Source organism: Hirundo rustica, chromosome 10 (assembly GCF_015227805.2).
Source record: "Hirundo rustica isolate bHirRus1 chromosome 10, bHirRus1.pri.v3, whole genome shotgun sequence".
Classification (NCBI taxonomy): domain Eukaryota; kingdom Metazoa; phylum Chordata; class Aves; order Passeriformes; family Hirundinidae; genus Hirundo; species Hirundo rustica.
The window spans coordinates 20,251,046-20,269,242 of NC_053459.1; the positions used below are offsets into that span (position 1 = coordinate 20,251,046).

An 18,197-nucleotide genomic window follows, 5' to 3' on the forward strand; every position below is an offset into this window, starting at 1 on the left:
TTCTGGCAGCAGTAGTTTATTCTTTCTTTCAGGTTTTTTCCAAATGACTCAGTATAGACAGAAAGAACAGTCAAAAAATTTTAACAGGCAAATTAAATACACAAAAGGGGGAAACAGGAAAAAAAAAAACACCACATGAAAAACAGCAGTAAAGAGAGAAAGACAAAAAGCATAACTGTTCAAGAGAGATACAACTGAAAAACAGAGACATAATTAGAAATTGTTATGAAGATGGAACCTCAGTGCACGGTCTATAATAATAAGACTCGAATCCAGAGTGAGATACTTGCATAATATAAAGTAATAATAATGAAAAATTAAAGGAAATGAACACATGAAAAAACCAAGCTAAATACAAAAAGTGGAAAGAAACCCACTAAGTATATATGTATATATAGCCACAGCTCTCTGATAAACTAGTGCTCTGTTTTAATGCGATGTAAAACCAAGCACATGGAAGACAGAGATAAGGAAAATATAGGGAGAGGGAAGTATCTGCTCAAACAGAAATGTGAGACTCAGTAGCACAGAAACATAAACATTAGGGGGGGAAAAAGATACAAAGAGTGGATTCAGCAGAGAGATACTGGGCCCATTTAAACCAGCAGGACTTGCAGTTTAAGGCAATATTTCACATCAAATATTCCTTAGGAAAGAAGAATCTACTTCAGATAAACTTTCTACACCTTTTCTGATAGTTACGAGCAAAGTAAAGCTTACAATTACTTCACTGCCAAAAAGACACAAATTTTGTTCTAAAAAAAAAGGTAGTTTACAGCCTCAAGAAAAAGGGCAAATTTTCTACCTGCGTGAGGAGAACACTGAAAGTAGGTTTGGGGAGCTGTAATTTACCTGAGACCCTGAGCACATGTTCAGAGTCACTCTCCTGATCACACCACACTTTGGTTTGTGCTGAGTAACAGACTCTGGATGTGCAAAACTGATTCTTTTGGAGCACCAGAAATGTAAGTAGTGCACCTCAGCCATTAAACAGCACATATTTGGGACCAGGCTAGAGGCAACCCACTCAAAAATTCCTGAGATGTGCCTTGTCCTCAGCGCCTCTTGGTTCTCCCTTCTCCTTCAGGCTGCTCAGGCTGGTAATTCAGACACAGTGAGTGTTCACAGGAACACAAATTGGTAAAAAGTCCCTCTCACAGACAGTGCTGTTACAGCAAACTGTACATCTTTATCAATCCCTGCTTTATGAGCCCTGATTGCTGTTTCTTTGGCTTTGTCAGCAGTGAAATGCAGGATCAGATCTATTGCTGGAAATGATGGGCAACAACCCAGCCCCAGCAACGATGACTGACCTTTCACGGGCGTAATTAAATTGCATCTAAATAATTTAAATAAACAGCTAGAGCTACTCAGTTGAAAATGGCATTTTTATTGAGACAAATCTTATTCCTATAGAAAAAACATTAAGTGGTTATTTTCTGAATCTGTGTTGAAGTCCTGGCTGTGCTTTCCACGGCCAACAGAGCAAGTCCCAATTTACTTAATTGCAAGATCTGGAGTCACTGCTCTTTTATAATTGCTTTTGTGGATTGGGAATGAATTGTTTAAGCATTTACTGAGCTACTATACTTCCTGTCTTTTCTGAAAGTCAAACCAGCATTTCTGTTTATAAGATATTTGCAACAGAAGGCAGTTACTGGACATTTAGAGTTTAAATGTGGTTTATACATTGAGTCTATTATGTTTAGTGCAAAAGTGGATTAGTGAGCTCCTGCTCTGCGCTCTCTACCAGAGCTGGAGTTGGAGAAGATGGATACACATGCACCCATGCACACCCTCCCCAGACACAATCCCTTCTGCTTTATTATTTCTTTCAGTGATTTGTTTGTCAAAAGGCTTCTAGTACACCCAGAGAAAATACAGCAGAGTACTGGGGCACTGCAAGATATGCAGCAAAATAAGCAACTCTAACACCTAAAAGGCACTGCAGAGTGACACTGCTGAGTACTGAGGAAGAATGTGAATGTCAGTAAATCCTGACTTACTGGGGAAAAATGGGAAACTTTGGTTTTGTATTTTGAAACTGAGAAAAAACAAAACCAAACCAACAACCTACCAAATGAATAATTCAGCTGATATGTAACTAACCTTATAGAGTAAAGGTGATTGTCCGAGCTTCAAAAGTGCAATTTTTTTGGTCACGTTTGTGATGGCTTGAATCCGGATCAGGTCTTCCATGGTCCCATACTGGACATCAACAAGCTCTGCCTGCAGAGAGGAGACAAAATTCAGGCTACAGCTAAGACCACACCTCACTGAGGGTGCTCCTTGCACAGAAACAGAGCTGTCTGCACAAGCACAACCATCTGAGCAGAGTCCTGCAATTGCCTTACCCCAACTTCTAATTAGCAATATCTGTAATAGCAAAGACCTTGGAAGTTCAATCTGACAATTATTTTTTTTGTAGTTTTAATCCAAAAAATTCATCAGCTATGATGAACTAATGAACTATCCTCCCTTCTCTTTTTTTTCTCCAGTGGTTATAAGAGATGCTGATTCTGATGAAAATTCCCCCTATGAGCTACAGGAATTCATCTGAAACTGTGTAAGGGATACCAATTCACTTCTGTTTATTTTCTTAAAAATAATCAGAGTCTTGTAAAGTATTTCAGGAAGTGAGTGAGTATACTGGTCACTTCTGAAAACACACAGATAACACAAACCTCACCAATACACAGTTTTATTTTGTGGTCTCACATGACTGCTGAGCAATCTTATCTAACTACTGAAGAATTTTCTTTTAATCCATTAGTTATCCAAGCATTATATTCAGATAACTACAGTGATAACAGATGATGCTCTGATGTGTATACTTTTATATTTATACATATTTTTCAACTCATTTAGAGTCACATTGATATAAAAGTGCTTAGAACATGAAGACCTTTAGCTCTTCGGTTAGGACGCTGCAAGAAAATACAGTGCAAGTTCTAAATTATTATTAAATGTCAAACACTGGCAGTAATGGAAAAATATTTTGAGATGAGTTTTCAAGTATTTTTTAAATATATAATTTAAGAATGACCAAAGGCATTTTTCTCACACATTTGTGGTAATAAATTCTGGTGAAAACAAAGTAAGAGGATAATCAGTCTTGTACATTACTATTTTAGAATGTTATGAAGCTCTCATTGGGGACATTCTGGAACCTCTAAATCCCTACACAGTGCTCTAATAAAACACAAGTACAAGAAGACCCAAGAATATTACATCAGTGTTTAAAAACTGATATGAGAGGAGCAGTACAAGACTGAAAAGTTTTCTCTTTCAGTTCAGTTTTGTAACTTAAGTAAAGATTCACTGCCAAAGGCAACAGTTCTGATTTTGGGTCTCCCTACACAAACTGTTTAAATTCTAGCAACAGTTGTTCTGGATGTGTAGGATGTGTGAAATTTTAGTAGATTCCTGAACATAGGTATTTTAGGAAAGTATTTACCCTTAAAAAACTGTGTCTGTATGAGTTTGCGCTCAACATTCAAGCTGAAACCATACAAGAAACTTTGCCAAGGTTCCCATCTTATTAAATTCTTCTGATAGGTTTCCAAGTCTGTAACATGTCATCAGTGCTGTGCAAACCAAGCATGTGCAAAGGCCAGCCAAAGTTACAAGACACTTCTGAACAGGCAAACATCAGATTTAACACCAAATCACGAAATGCAGAACAGGAAAACTCGCACTTCACACTGTCTCTTCTGAAATATATGGGGGGTTTTGATATCTAAAGAACTAAAAAATTATTGAGACAATAGAATTTTTTTCCTGTGTGGCCACAGCATTTGAAAAGTAGGATAAAATCAAGTGAAGATTTCATAACAGGGAAAGATATTTCATATTTTACCTAATCTCATGGCTCCACTTTTAAAGCATTAACCTCAGATGCAGCAAGGATATTTACCAGGGTGCTTAAGTTCATAAACTTTTTCCTCTTTCTGCAGCTCTCATTTTTATTTTAATTTGTACCTACACATATGTCATCAGATACAGTAATTATTAGTGTCTCTTAAGTCTTACAGCTTGAGAGGTTATGGGAGGTTATATCTAGGTTGATTTCTAGGGATATCTCTATCTAATTCCTTTGGACACAACACCTTCCTTACCTACCCTCCAAAGCAAAAATTAGGGCTGTCGTTATTTATATTTGAGAAAGCACACTGACTTTTCCTGAGGCAAAATCAAAACCAAATATGTAAGATAATGAAGTATCAAGCCATTTGCTTCTCCAGGATGCCTGCGTGGAAACGAGCTCCCTGCCCATCTACATTCATGTGCTGCCTCTCTGCACATCCCTTTGGCTGCCTGCTTCTCCAGGGTGCTATCCACTGCTCTGTAAACAACAAAACTACATGTTTGCACAATTATTAATGCGTTTAGCAACTGCCCTTGGATGGTCTTTGTTAATTTACGGATGCAAACTGCACCTTCAAGAGCGGCTCACTGGTCTTTCCCAAGGCGACACGTGCTCAACGAGAGGGAGGCAGAACAGGAGGCCCTGCTAAAGCACAGCTCATTTTTTAATTATGTGGAAAACAGAAGCTGACTCCCTGCTGCCTCAAACACTCTGCAAACCATGTGCTTTGCTTCAAATTTTAAAAGTTAGCCCCAATGCCAGAGCTATTAAGTACATTCATATATTGAGAGTACGTGTAAGAAATTGCACAACGAAGGAGCACCTGGGTGTAATGTAACAGGGTTTTGTGGGCTTCCATCACACGTCTTCCACACAAAATACAGGTATGTCAAAGCTCAAAGGTTATCACATTCTGGAAACAGCATGTATAGCCTAGCACCCAGAGGTCTGCACAGTTTATAGCATCTTTAACTCCAGCTTAAATGACAAACAAATATTGAATTAAATCTTCTCTTGAGTAAAACTACACGCGGCTGGCCAAATGAAGTCATTAACTCACTGGGAGAGCCTTGAACAAAGTCGTAATATTTTGGCAATACAATCCAGAAAGTAATAGGTACACATTAAATTATGGAAACAGTTATACAAATTATTCTTACCCCTTTGTTTATTCTGCACCCGAACACTTAAGTAAAATTTGTAATAAAAAGCAAAATAGTTTGCAGTATTAAAGAAATCTAATCAAGTACAGTACAGCAAAACAAGCTCAGAGTAGTCAGCTTTGGTTTTATTTATTGGACGGGGGCTCAACTAATTGGGACTCTTACTTCTAATTTAAAATAAAATATTGAAATAACACAACCTCAAAATAATGATGAAGAATCCTATTGAATCCAGGCCTTCTACCTTCTTAATAATCCACTCAGAAGCTGACAGACCATTTATGATGCATGAAGGCCTGTTTTAGTCACAACATTCCTAATACCTCCAAAAATGAATAAAGATTATATTTCCTATTATTTCTCTTCTCTGTTTTTAGAAATGCTTACAACATCACATAATCCCCATTTTACACAATCAAGCTTTTTGAAAAGCGGAACACCCCACTCCCAACTACCCGTATTTGATAAACCGCTTTCCTGTGGTAGGATAATTCTGCTCAAAAACAAAAGAGAACTCATCCTTTTATCAGGTGCCGAAAAAGAGCACTTGTCTACTTGGTTTAGCTATGCCACAGTAAATCCTCTTACCCTAAAACTGGGAAACTGCTAAAGAATGAGTTGTTTTATCCATCTGAATTAGGTACTTACTCCTCAAATCGTTTCAAGCTACGCTGTTTGAGAGATAGGACTATTTAGGAACAAATTGGGATGTGCATTGTGGAGTTCAGTAGTATTCCCCCATGCATGAAATGAAGTAGGGGTAGGTAATAAAACAAACATTTTTAGGAAAAGTAATTATTTTATGTTAGACGACTTATTAGTTTCTAAGTCCCGAGATGATGCTCAGTGAGCTGTAAACATTCTATCTTAAAACTTCTAAGAGAATCCCCCCAAAACAGAAAAGATATACACTCGGAAAATGCCACAATCAAGACAGCTATCGATTTTCATCCTAATTTCTTCTACTTAACTCCAAAATGAAACAGAATAAAAGAGCATACTTTGTCCAGGCATGGATGACAGAGGAAAATAGGTCTTGCAAAGGAAAAATATGAATAACTATATGAAGCAGGTGGCAGCTGGGGTCTTGAAGATGCTGGATACTGTTTTTAAACCTTGCTTTCTTGCAAATTCTGAGGCAATTAAAAAAAAAAAAAAAAAGGTTGAAAATAGTAACAAAAATATGATTGTCTTACCACATTCTCATCAGTCCTCTTGACTGAGGAGAGGGGTTTAATAACAGCATTATCCATCTGTATCCAAAATACTGCCTGAGAGGCAGATTTGTGGCTGATGTGTCAGGGGCACGCAAGGCAGCAAAAAGACTCAGGGAAGAACCCATGGAGGGGAAACAAAAACAAAATCAAAAAGCCCAAGACAAAACTCAAAGGTGGTACACCAAGGAAGGGATGTTTCTCACAACCACCAAGATGAGGATGCAGTCAGTGCAGGTAAGAAAGCAGCTCTTAAACTGAGCTCTTAACAGCTTGGCAGAAAACAAACCCAAAGCAGCACACAGAATGGCTGTGGTGAAAAATCTTCTCCTCTTCATGTCACCTGTTGGTAGGGATACAGTTCAGTAACCTCAAATGATGAATGTATTTTATCAAACACCAAGCTCCTGACCCATATTAATGAATGGATTCTGCACAAACTGATGGGGAACTCAGGACTGTGGAAGCTGCAGGTATGAAAATGACACAGTCAAGCTCATATTCCTCATAGTCTCACATTCACAGTTCTTGCCTACCCACTCAGAAATAGATTCCCTAAAGAAACTCCAAGTATTGAGAAAAACTAAATATTTAACATTAAGAAATACTGTTCAATCCTTAGAATTAGGACAATTTCTCCAAAAGCACACACATAATTCTAGAAGCATCAACCCTCAGTTCTGTGACTTTTCAGCCTTACTACATCCCCTCCTTCCATCCAGGCCAATGCCCTTCATTCGTCCTTCAACCTTCAGCCACTCTTTTCAGGTTGTTCACAAAATAAAGGCAGCAGAAACATCCCATGCACAATCAATCACAATTAAATAACCTTCAACTAGTCATCCTGCCTAAAATAAAACTCCAAAATATATTTGCAAATTGTATCTGAGAAGGCAACAGTCTGCAATCATGGCATGAGGCGAACTTTAATTAAACACATCGCTATAATTTATTTGCACAGCTCTGAAATTGAGGCTGAAGGCAGCATTCAGCAGAGCATAAAAGTAAACTCAAGCTGGTTGTAGATCAAAGCTGGACATCAACAAACGTGAAGAAAGCTGCAAATATAAAACTAGCTGATCTTTAAAATTAGAGAAAAGGAAGAAAGAGAAGGGGAGATAAGGGAGCTGTGCCAAATCCTTTGTTGGTGTAAACTCTGTTACGCTTTCTGAGCAGGGTTGTTCCCATTCCAGCCAAAAGCATCCTTCAATAATCAGGGAGCCACAGCTGCCTCCCTGTGATTGCCACCATGAGGGTCCAAAATACCCATACATAACTATCTTTTATATACTTACTATATTTCTACAGCAATGTTAATGTCCAAAGTTGTCTTTCAACCTTTTCCCTTCACTTGGTTCCAGACAGAAAGGGTGGCAGAGATGCTGTCTAAGCCCATAAATTAATTAATTAGTAATAAAGTAAAAAAAAAAAAATAAAAAGTAATATATCTGGATTAACTGAAGATGATTTTTTCTCTGTTACAAAACTAAGAGATGTTTCTGACCAACAATGTCAGGGAAGATTTAATTCAGCGAACTTCAGTCTTGCTATGTGTTTTACCTACATGCCCTGCTCCTCAAAGAGATTCATGATATCTTTTCTTCCTGGCTGCTTTATAGAGGATTTCTTTTCTTTGCTTCAATATTCCTGCTCCTACAATGGAATTCTGGAGCATTTCAATACGACTCACAGTGTCAGCTTACAGTCAGAAAGGTTTCTTTGTGTCTAGGTTTTGTTACATAAAATTGCATGCTGCAATACAGTGAGAGCTAAAGCTGTAATTTATACTAAAACAAGAGAAAAGAAGATGTCCCTGAACCCCAGTTTGGGGGAGTTTGGCCTTGCAGACGGAGTTCAGCCACATCCACATTCCATGTTCAGCGTTCCCCCTCGTCCCACCTGTCCAGCTCACACAGCCCCATCACTCGGGGCGCTCCTGCAGCTGCTCTCACAGCTTCCTTCTCCTGTTGCAGGACCATTTTTGGAAAGACACCGAGGTTAAACTTGTTTGCTTCCCTGCTTCCTGCAGTTTATTGCAAGACTTTTTTCTTACCAACTCTAAGGGAGACTGAATCAAGATCGAAGCCTTTTTATAGCCCACAGAAGAGAGCTCCTGCGTATATCATGGCTAAAGAGCCCTAAATAAATCTGAACTGACACAACTCAGTTCTCTCCTTTTCTTTCCACTTTATTTTTTCTTATTTTAATTTTCATAACCCCAACTCTGTTCCCAATCACATTCTCTGTGTTTCCCAAAAGGCAAAACTAGCATTTAAATATTACTTCTTAACTCATGAAGTCCAGGAAGGTACCCAAACAACATATTAGGGTAGGTGTTTTTTTTCATATTTTCTAATTGTATTTTCTTTCTAAATTTCTTTACTACATTTTATGTAATACATACAAATTAGCTTTTCAAGTTTTTGACATAAAACATTGTTATTTTCAGACACATTTAAGTGATATTTACTTTTTTAGACCCTCTACGAAAAATGCCTTTTGTTACAAAAAAGTTGAAGGACATAGGATCATTAGATACCTAAAATACTATCAGAAATATTATTTCAAACTTTGATTAAGCAGTGCTGACTGACACTTCACTAGGGACAAAATTTTAAATCCTAGTTATTCATTCTTGTATGTGTTTAATATTATTTATATCCCCCCCCTTTTCAGGAGTTAACTGCAAGGCTATTTAGTAGCATTAGTCCCTAAAGCATAAAGCCACATTGCTCATACTTTCCAAAGAAAAAAGAGTAATCTGTATTTGCCAGCCTGCTTGGTTTAGCTTATTCAGAGGTAATTATTCATGCAAATATACATTTACAAATTACATAGACGGAGGATAAACTAAACAAAACAGAATTACTCAGCTGTGATGTGGTATCTTAAAAAAAATAAATCGTAAGCTACATATGTACACAGGAAATTACAATGGTGAGATTTAAACTTGGCCTTAAAATTTCCAGTGAAAGGGGCTGATGTCAGAATCCAGTGCCTTTGTGTCTGAACTCAACAAATTCTCAAGGCTGGGTGGGAGTTTCCTTGGCTTCTGTGAAACACAGGGAATGAACACAGGACATCCAGAGGCTGCAGAATGTTCTCCTTCAGTTGTCTATATCCCACTGAATTAAAACCAGGCATTCCCTCCTAGAGCAGCTGCAAGCATCAAGCCTTTAGAGAAGAAGCTTGGAGCTCACAGAAGGTGTCTAAAAGCACTTTATCCACAACCAGGCTCCTCAGGACAGCTGTGACAGGGATGGATCCACCTCAGCTGGGCAGGACAGGGACCAAACTGAGCTGGGGGAGCTCCCTGCACCTGCTGGGAGGCTCAGCGTGAACAACAGCAAAACATGAGCTGTACCCACACCCCCAGGGCAGTAAAGGCATCTCCTGTCTGGAATATCAGCTGAAAAGAACATCTTGTGAATGCAAACACCACCACAGGCAGAATGTGGGTCAACGGGACTGAAACACTACTGTGTGCTTCAGAATCTAAGCAAAATCAAAACATTTCATTTTATAACATACAACACGTTTGTTATTTTAATTCCTTGGAGACAGGTGTTTCAGCTTTGTCCAATTGTTTCAATTTTAGACTCAGTTTGGCTGCATCAACACAAAATGTCCAGAAAACAGCCCACCATTTTCAGTGCTCCAAGTAGGAATTCATGATTCAGAACTGTGCTGGTTTTGGCTGGGGTAGAATTAATTTTCTTCACAGTGCTGTTATGGGGCTGTGTTTTGGATCTGTGCTGAACACAGGGGTGATAATGGAGATGTTTTTGTTATTACTGAGCAGGGCTTGCACAGAGCCAAGCCTTTTCTGCTTTCCCTGCTCCAAGTAAGCTGGGAGTGCCTGGGAGGTGACACAGCCAGGACAGGGGGGCCAGACTGACCAAAGGGACATTCCAGATATATGTAACAATAAAATAGACATCTCCCTCAAAGAAGAAAATAATCATTCATATGTACAAGAGGAGGTCATCCACTGCACCAAGAGAATGCTTGAACTTTCAAAAATGTCAGGGAGAACTCTATTTTCTAGATTGTAATAAATGATCTTTCACAAAGTACTTACAGCTCTTGCTTGGCCAAACATCATCCACTTCAACATAATCAGGGAGATGCCCAACCATGTAATGATGCAAACACAAATCTGAGTGTTAAAGCAGCATTTGAGCAAACAATTTGAAGAAGCAAATATGCAGTTGAGAAAAGGAAAATTACAACTTTCCCATCTCCTGTGAATTCTGTTGTTTTGAGTCATTGCACAGATTTATAGGTCTCTAAATTACATCTGTAGAAAAAGGACTGGGGAAAAATAATTTCTAAAAATATATTCAGATGACAAAAAAAGGACTCCAATAACAGCAGGGATTGTGCCTGAGTAATATCAAATTCAAGTGGCCCAGATGATTGACCAGGACAAGTATATAGATACAGAAATATAGCTGTACCTGAGAACAGCTCATCTCTGTGATTAAACAAGAATATTTTTCTGGTTTTCAACCACCTAACATTTTGGAAGAAGACTTATTTCACAAGAAACAAGTAGTGTGTCATTCATGTGTCACAGGTAATAAAACTGTACAGGGAAGAAAAAGTTCTTTTCTGTTTCAGGCTTTCAAATTTTGTTTTTAAAAGTGCACTTACGATTTTAGAGTTGATGTGCATCCTACACTGCACAGCAACCCAAATGTTTTACATGGCAGCACCGTTTGGCTTTTCTTTCAGAAACAGCTAACCTCCATTTCGAAAATTTTGCCTGTAGCAAAATTAGTAGTCCACCTTTATCCCATGTGTTTCCAAAGATTAGGGTGAAGGCTCTCCTGAGTCATGCCAAATTTCACACAGATATTTTGAACATCCATCTCTTAAGTGTAGGCAGAAACCACACAGAGATTTGTGAACTTGGTCCATGTGCTCTCAGCAGGGATGGAAAAACCTGGAGAAAACAAGGAAATCTCATGCAAAAGAGAGATTCTTTTTGAGGGGGTCCCAGTAAACCACTCATCTTGTACAGTGGTGCCTCAAAAGAAAAGCTGGAAAAATGTTTATATCATCTAAAACATATGGGAAAGTGTGAAGAGACTCTGGAATCCAAACAGCTTGATGGGAGGAATGAGGAACCTGCCCTGACACCATTTAATTGATTTTATTGCTTGAAGCAAAAGCTTTGCCATCAGCGCAGCCCACCCAGAGCTCTGGAGCTGGACAGAGCTTCCCTCATCTTCCACACAGCCTGGAATTCAGGCCAGCCTCTTTCACAGCAGTACAGAAGCACTCAGTATTATTGTAGCAATACCATTAGATGGTTCAGTGCCCAATAAAAGCAGTCAGGGACATTGTTAGAGAACTATCAGGTATCAACCAAATCTGTGCTCAGTTCCCTCTCTTCACCTGTTCTGATCCTTCCTGCCCTGGATCCTGAACAATCAACAAAAAGAAACTAGAAACAGGGAGCTCAGTGCGTGCTCCCATAATTCTGATTCAACCACGTATTTCCCTAATGATCCCATGCTCTGGTGCCTTTCCTTGAGTTTAACACACGAGACAAAGAACACACAACAGCCACCATTAGCAATGTCACCACTTTTAACTTCTGAGGAGGGGGTTCTCTCCATATTTCTTCAGTGGATTACATTTTTGGTACCTGCTTCACCAACATTGTTAACCATCTCCCTACACAGCCTGCAGAGAAAGTTGAACAGCTGTGAAAGTTTACCTCAGGCAGAGCAACCCTACAGCAGCAGTAAGATCATCAGGGAAAGACCTCAATTCAAAGAGTCGGTATTATCCTCAAAATCCAGAGCCTAACACTGTCCACGCTGATGTAATTTCTCATCCTAGATTTCAGTTTGTGACTTTACACGATTATAACGTTCTACTTTAGCCTTAAGACATAAGAGATTTAGCAGTAAAAGGGCAACACGGACAAAAACACAGCAACATTTTCTTGAATAAAATGTTTTATCTTAGAAAAGTTTTAGAAAACGGATGCATTAATTCTTTTTCCAGCAATGTAAGATTTCCAGATTTTTCCTACTAATTCACTCCCTAAAATATTCCCCAGGTGTGCCTGGCAAGCACTGACCTGCAGCAGGAGATCCATCCCTCTCGGATGAGAAGGCAGCAGGAGCTTTCTTGCATACTTAAGCAGCTTTGCTCTCCTGTAGTTGCAGCCATTGCCAGACCTCTTCCATCCTTACTCACCCCTGTCTGCCCCTTCCAGGCACCAGGGTGAGGCAGTGAATCTTGCAGCAGACAGGACTAACTCTATATGGTAACATAATTCAGTGGAAGGAAGATAAATTCCTTGAAGTATCTTCTTTCTCACGCACACCTACTCTCGGGCCAGTCACAACCTGGTGATTGATGAGGCACCTTCCCTTTGAACTGCAGAGCTCAGGAACACCAGAAATAATTGTGAGAATAAAAGCGATATAGCTCAGAATTAATTCACATTAAGGCCCTCTTAATGAATGAGATAAACACTGTAACTAATATTCATTCCGTGAGGTTAGACATGAGATTTATTTATATTTCGTGGGAGAGACAGCACATCAGAATAAAAACCCAAAAATGTCTAAGAGAGAAGACAAATGTATTTTCAGCTCCATTTGCTTTGCACTGTTTTTTATTTACTTATTTTAAAAGAGATACTTCTCTCCTGGGATTGCAGTTGGTAGGTGGAGGCCTAAGTGCTGTATTTCCAAACAGATTTAAAAGGGAATTTCTGAACAAAAGCTTTTTCTCAGGACATTTTAGTCCAGCTAGTGAAGAGGCACTGGCATTTTGACAGTTCCCATACACAGCCAATGCATTTCTGCCAACAGCACCTGGATACCAAACTTACATTTGCCAATGGTTGCTGCCTAGTTTTTTGGGGTGGTTTTTTTTGCTATTATTTTTAGGTTTTGTTCTTTTTTACGTTTTTAAGAATTCAGTTCTTATACATATTTTTCAACCAGCTGTATCACGGCAGCACTTTTTTTATTTTTCCATCCTGCTCTGAAAGGCTTCAAAAGTTACCTGCTTCAAAGGGTTCCCTCTGAAAGTGGTCTTTTTTTGGTCTTTCCTACTACCAGGGCTATGTCCAGATTTAGAACATTCCTCAAAGCACTCTCTAGAGAGGTACATCCTTTGCTCTTTATTATCCGTTTTTTTAACAAATATATCAGCCATGCTGCAGTTCTCACCAAATTATTCTTCTAATGACAGCTTTATTCTTAGTTTAGGTTACATTTAAAACCTCTCAATGATCCTTATGCTTTTTTTTTTTTTAAGTAAGAACTTATTTCCACTCTTTCACATGCTCAGAAGATTATATTTGGACTTTATATCACCACATCCTAACAGAGATAAGAAATCTTCAGACTGGCTTTGGATTTTATGTGCTACTTTCATTCTGAAATATTAAAAAATATTTTAATGGTGAGACAGAGACTCTTATAGAAAAGCATCCAGTAAACTCAAAGAAGAAAGTGCTTTAAGATTTTGACAAAATGTTGTCCAATGGAGACTGTAGAAGTTGTACTGGTAGGTAGAGAGAACTCTTAAGACAAAACACTGTTGAAGCTTTAACTGGTAAGATTTATCACACTGCACTGAAAATTAAAATAGATGCTGCTGATTCTTTTCAGCTTCCAGCTGTAATTCACGAGACCCCATCATTATTTAGATATTTTTGTCCAATTTGAAAAATAATCAAGTGAAGTATGGCAGAAGAGGTGATTTTTTTGCCTTTAAAAAATCTATTTTATTAGAGCAATTGTAGCCCATATCCTCATGGATGCCTAACGCCAGAGACTGCCAGGGTCAGAGCCCTGTGCCCATGCTCCCAGACACACAATGTTTATGCTCAGTAAAATGGAACCTGCCTTCAACTACAAAAGCTTTTCTATTGCTAATGTTCCTGAAGAGATTTTAGGAATTGCTTCTCTTCCTGAAAAACAAACTTAAAAAAATGAGAAGCAGCAATAGTTTAATCAATATTGTATTTTACAGTCACTCATAACTACTAGAGAACTGAGCAGCATTTTAAGCAGTTCTTTATTGTTCATGCATGAAACTACATTTTCCTAAACAATAAAGTTATGTAAGTAGTTTTAGGGACAAGGATTGAGTATTATATAAATACAAAAATATTTTGTTATTATTCTCATATCAGTCGTAGTTGTTTCTTATGATGTTTTTCTCATACTAGCTATTTTTGAAAAGCTGGTATTTACTTAATAGTCCCTCTGTTGAAGGAAATTTTTGCTTTTCTCAGCATAAGCAGGATTCCTTCGAGGCAGTTTTAAACCTCTATAATACTGGAGAAATTTAAAAGAAAAAGATCCCAAAAACCCAATCCCAAGAGCTCACAGCACAAAAAGCTTTTTACTTGAAAATTCCTCGGAGTAGAATATTGCCTTTGCAAAATTAAACAGCGAAGAAATCGCAGGTATGTTATTGGTAGGTTCACATTCACTAAGAAGGTGAAGAAGTTGTTAAAAAGAGAAGATGGCACTACCTAAGAAAAACACAACTTGGGATTTGGCAGAAAGCTTCCACCTGACCTGAGTACATTTGTACTGAGGTTTGAACCAAACACCATTAATAAAGAGTGGGGGTGGAAAAAGCCTGACTGGGTGGGCACCAGCCCAGGTATCCTATACTGAACTGCAGAGGTGATGGCAACTCAGTGGGTCTGATCATACCATAAAAATTAAAGGGAAAAATACTCCTTGGAGACCCATGCAATTGCACAAATTTCACTGCTATTCTTCCACGCTGACTACTAACAGACAAAATTTAACTCTGCTTACAAATGATGTCATTCCCTTTTATTTCATTAGGAATTCAGCCGGCACTAAAACCTGAAAAAGGCAGTAAATCCTCTTCCCAAGCCCTCAGGGTTTGCACCCTTCAGTTTTTACCATGCAGTTGGAATATAAATAATTGTTATGGTTCACCACTGCTCCCTCTCTAATATTGTACAGAGGCTTTACTAAGAAATGCCTTCAGCTGATTCTGTGCAATGGCACGGAAGTGCTCAGTGATCTGTTACGCCTCTGGATACCAAGATGCCTCACCTTTTGCTTTCTTATCATTTAAAAATTCTCATTAATTATTAATGGCATTATTACCAAAATGCCATTACTAACGTTTCATTAGCAGAAACATCAGCACAGCATTGACTTGCAATTATGAAACAGCAAAAGGCTCTGCAGCAGCAGCATTTGCATCTTTGAAACCCTGCCCTTCAATGACAGAAAAATCTTCCAGCAATATTAATCGGGGCTTTGTGCATGATGAACTACTATTATTTTTAGGGAACTGTACAACTTTATTTATTAATGGATATGTGATGTATGCCAGAAAACTGACAGGATGTTCTGCAGGACATCTCTTCAATGATCGCTTTTGGAGCCCTCGCCTGCAATTTTAAATTATATAACCTTCACATTGCATTTCACAGCCTTCCATATGTAATTATAATAGAGTGGCAGCTATGCTGTAGTTAATGTTGAATGTTGTTTTCTGCTTAAAGGTCAAGTCTATTCTAAAATCCATATTCTTAGTGAGATTGTCTTGAGAATTTGCTGTGCCTACTTGGTATGCAGAGCAGTGGTCTAAATTATGATTATTTGTGGAAGAGGTTTTGGAGAAACTCTTCTATAAATAAGAAATAAATAAAGCTGCATTAAAACTTCTAAATGTTACCCAAAAATCACATGATTCTTCTCATTTGTGTGTATGTGTTATTCAACCTATAGCCCCAACCATCTGCAAAACTGATTTCAGTTGCTAGGGATTCATTTTAGCTAATGCATGTCTCTTCAGAGAAGAAAACTTAAAAAAATGTTAATAAAGATAATAATGAACTAAATTTGGCATGCCTAAAAGAATTAAATGCACACATGCATCAAGATTCCCTCTAGCTTGGTATTTTGCACCAACGTGCCATCAAAAACGATTGAAAGACTTAGGAAGAGAAGCTGTGATTATTTAATCTAAATTAAACACACTCTCTGCCTTTGGAATTCAAGATGTGCGAGCGAGCACGCTGCAGAAGGCTCATTTAGAAATTTTGCCTGGGGATAAAAATAACCTGGGAAGATTTTAAAATTTTCAAAAACCAACCCGCTGACACCGATCTTAATTCTGAAATATTGTGCAGGAAATTACCACTGATTAGCTGGAGGGAAGAGAAAAGATAATAAGGGTGCACTAATCACATTTCCAGCACAACGAAACCGAATCAAATGAAAGCAAGCTTTGGGGTCAAGGACTTCCTGATGCACTGTCCCCTCCAGAGGAACTCCAGACCTTTTGGTGCAGAGCTGGAGATAAAGAGAGCTGCTAGTGCTGGCAGCAAACAGGGCTGTAAACCCGAGCACAGAGGGGAGGGCACTGTAGGACACACTCCTGGCAGGGGTGGGAAAGGTGAGAGGAATGGGCAGTAGAGGAGAGGAAGACTCCCACCCTCCTGAAAAGGACCTGGGAAAGAAGAAGATGGGTGGGGAGAGAAGACATCTAAAGACAGCCATAAGAAAATGGGATATTGGATAAGAAGTAAGCAAACTCCCCTCCTTGTGAAAGAGGATCTGACAGCAAAATCCAAGTCCTGCTTCCCTTATTCCCCTCTTGCCACGATTGAAGAATGGTGGGAAGATGAGTGAGTGAGCTTAACAGATGGGCTTGTACCTCCCAGATTGCTTCAGGTTGCATTAATCTCTGCAGTGGGTTCTCATTTAGTGAGAAAATGTCACCAAAACAAACGAAGCGGAGCAGACTGGGACGTGGCCAGCAGATGCAGACAATCTCTTCTGCATGGTGTGGGCAGAGGCAGGCAGGCAGCATTCCCACTCGTCTGCTCCCTGCAGCCCCTCCAAAACTCATCAAAGATACCCCTGATTGGGAGTAGGAATGCCTCAGATCAGCAGGCATGGAAACAGAGAAATCAGCAGAAAGTGGGCATGTGGATGATGGCAGGGAAGGGAGGGGACATGGCAGAGGAGTCAAAGCAGTCAGAGAACAGGGACAGAACAGTGGCCAAAATATAAAACAGTCAGGTGTTAGGAGAACTGCCTTGGAGATGAGCACAATTCATTTCTGCCCCTAAACCATCAAATAATCCCTGCCTGCATGTGCATCTCCATTTCAAGAACACGCCAGTTGCTCTAGTCTTGCATCCTCTCCAGGCTCCTGAACCAACACACTCCTTTCGGTACATGAAAGGTCCAGGAAAGAAACACGATGGTTTGCTGGGCTGGCTGAGAGTATCCATGAGTGTGGAAACAAACCCCAAACCAGAAAAAAGGACCAGCAAAGGAACCAACAGGGATTTGGTGCATTATTCCAAAAGAGGCAGAGTAGCGAATCATGAGACAATGCCATACAACAGAGCACACCAAGTACCTCACTTCAAAGTATGAAAGCAGACAGGATTGCCAGAAGTTCCTTTACACTTCCATGAAGTAAAGCGTGAATAAACTGAAGGTGAAAGGAAAGCGAGGAAAACTTCAGGTCACACAAACATAATTTCAGAAAATGCGTGAATACAAAGCAAATACCATTTACATTTTGCTTTAATTAGCCTGTCCTTGAACGTTATTCCAACACACCAACCATTACCTCTGCTAGGACTATTTCCAGTGGCTAAAGAAACAGTGGAGGGAGCAGACAAACACTGTGTTTGTTCCAGAAGCTGCTGCACTCGGCAGAACTGACTGAAACCAACTGTGCAGTGCCCCGAGTGCCTCCCCGGCTGCTGCAAGCCCGAATGGAGCCCTGCTTCTCCTTTGGTGCACCCAGGGATCACCACCACCCATGTCACACATGGGCTACTGCCACCATTTCCCAGTGGGGAACTGAAGGGGGACGCCAGATTTTGGGGGGGTCACAGCCCCCGCTCATCAGCTCTCGCCGGTGCTCCCCAGCTCAGCCCCTCCTCTCCCCAGG

General features: G+C 39.5%; 1 protein-coding gene across 8 annotated transcripts in view; it reads right to left on the reverse strand.

Annotated features, from left to right (window-relative positions):
• Window positions 1-18,197, reverse strand: part of NAALADL2 (N-acetylated alpha-linked acidic dipeptidase like 2) — a 430,994-nt gene that overhangs the window by 167,363 nt on the left and 245,434 nt on the right. For all 8 annotated transcript variants that reach the window (XM_040074855.2, XM_040074854.2, XM_058422010.1 and 5 more), the window contains one exon: window positions 2,110-2,229. In XM_040074855.2, coding sequence (XP_039930789.1) covers window positions 2,110-2,229 — 120 coding nt within the window. The remainder of the gene's footprint in view (window positions 1-2,109; window positions 2,230-18,197) is intronic.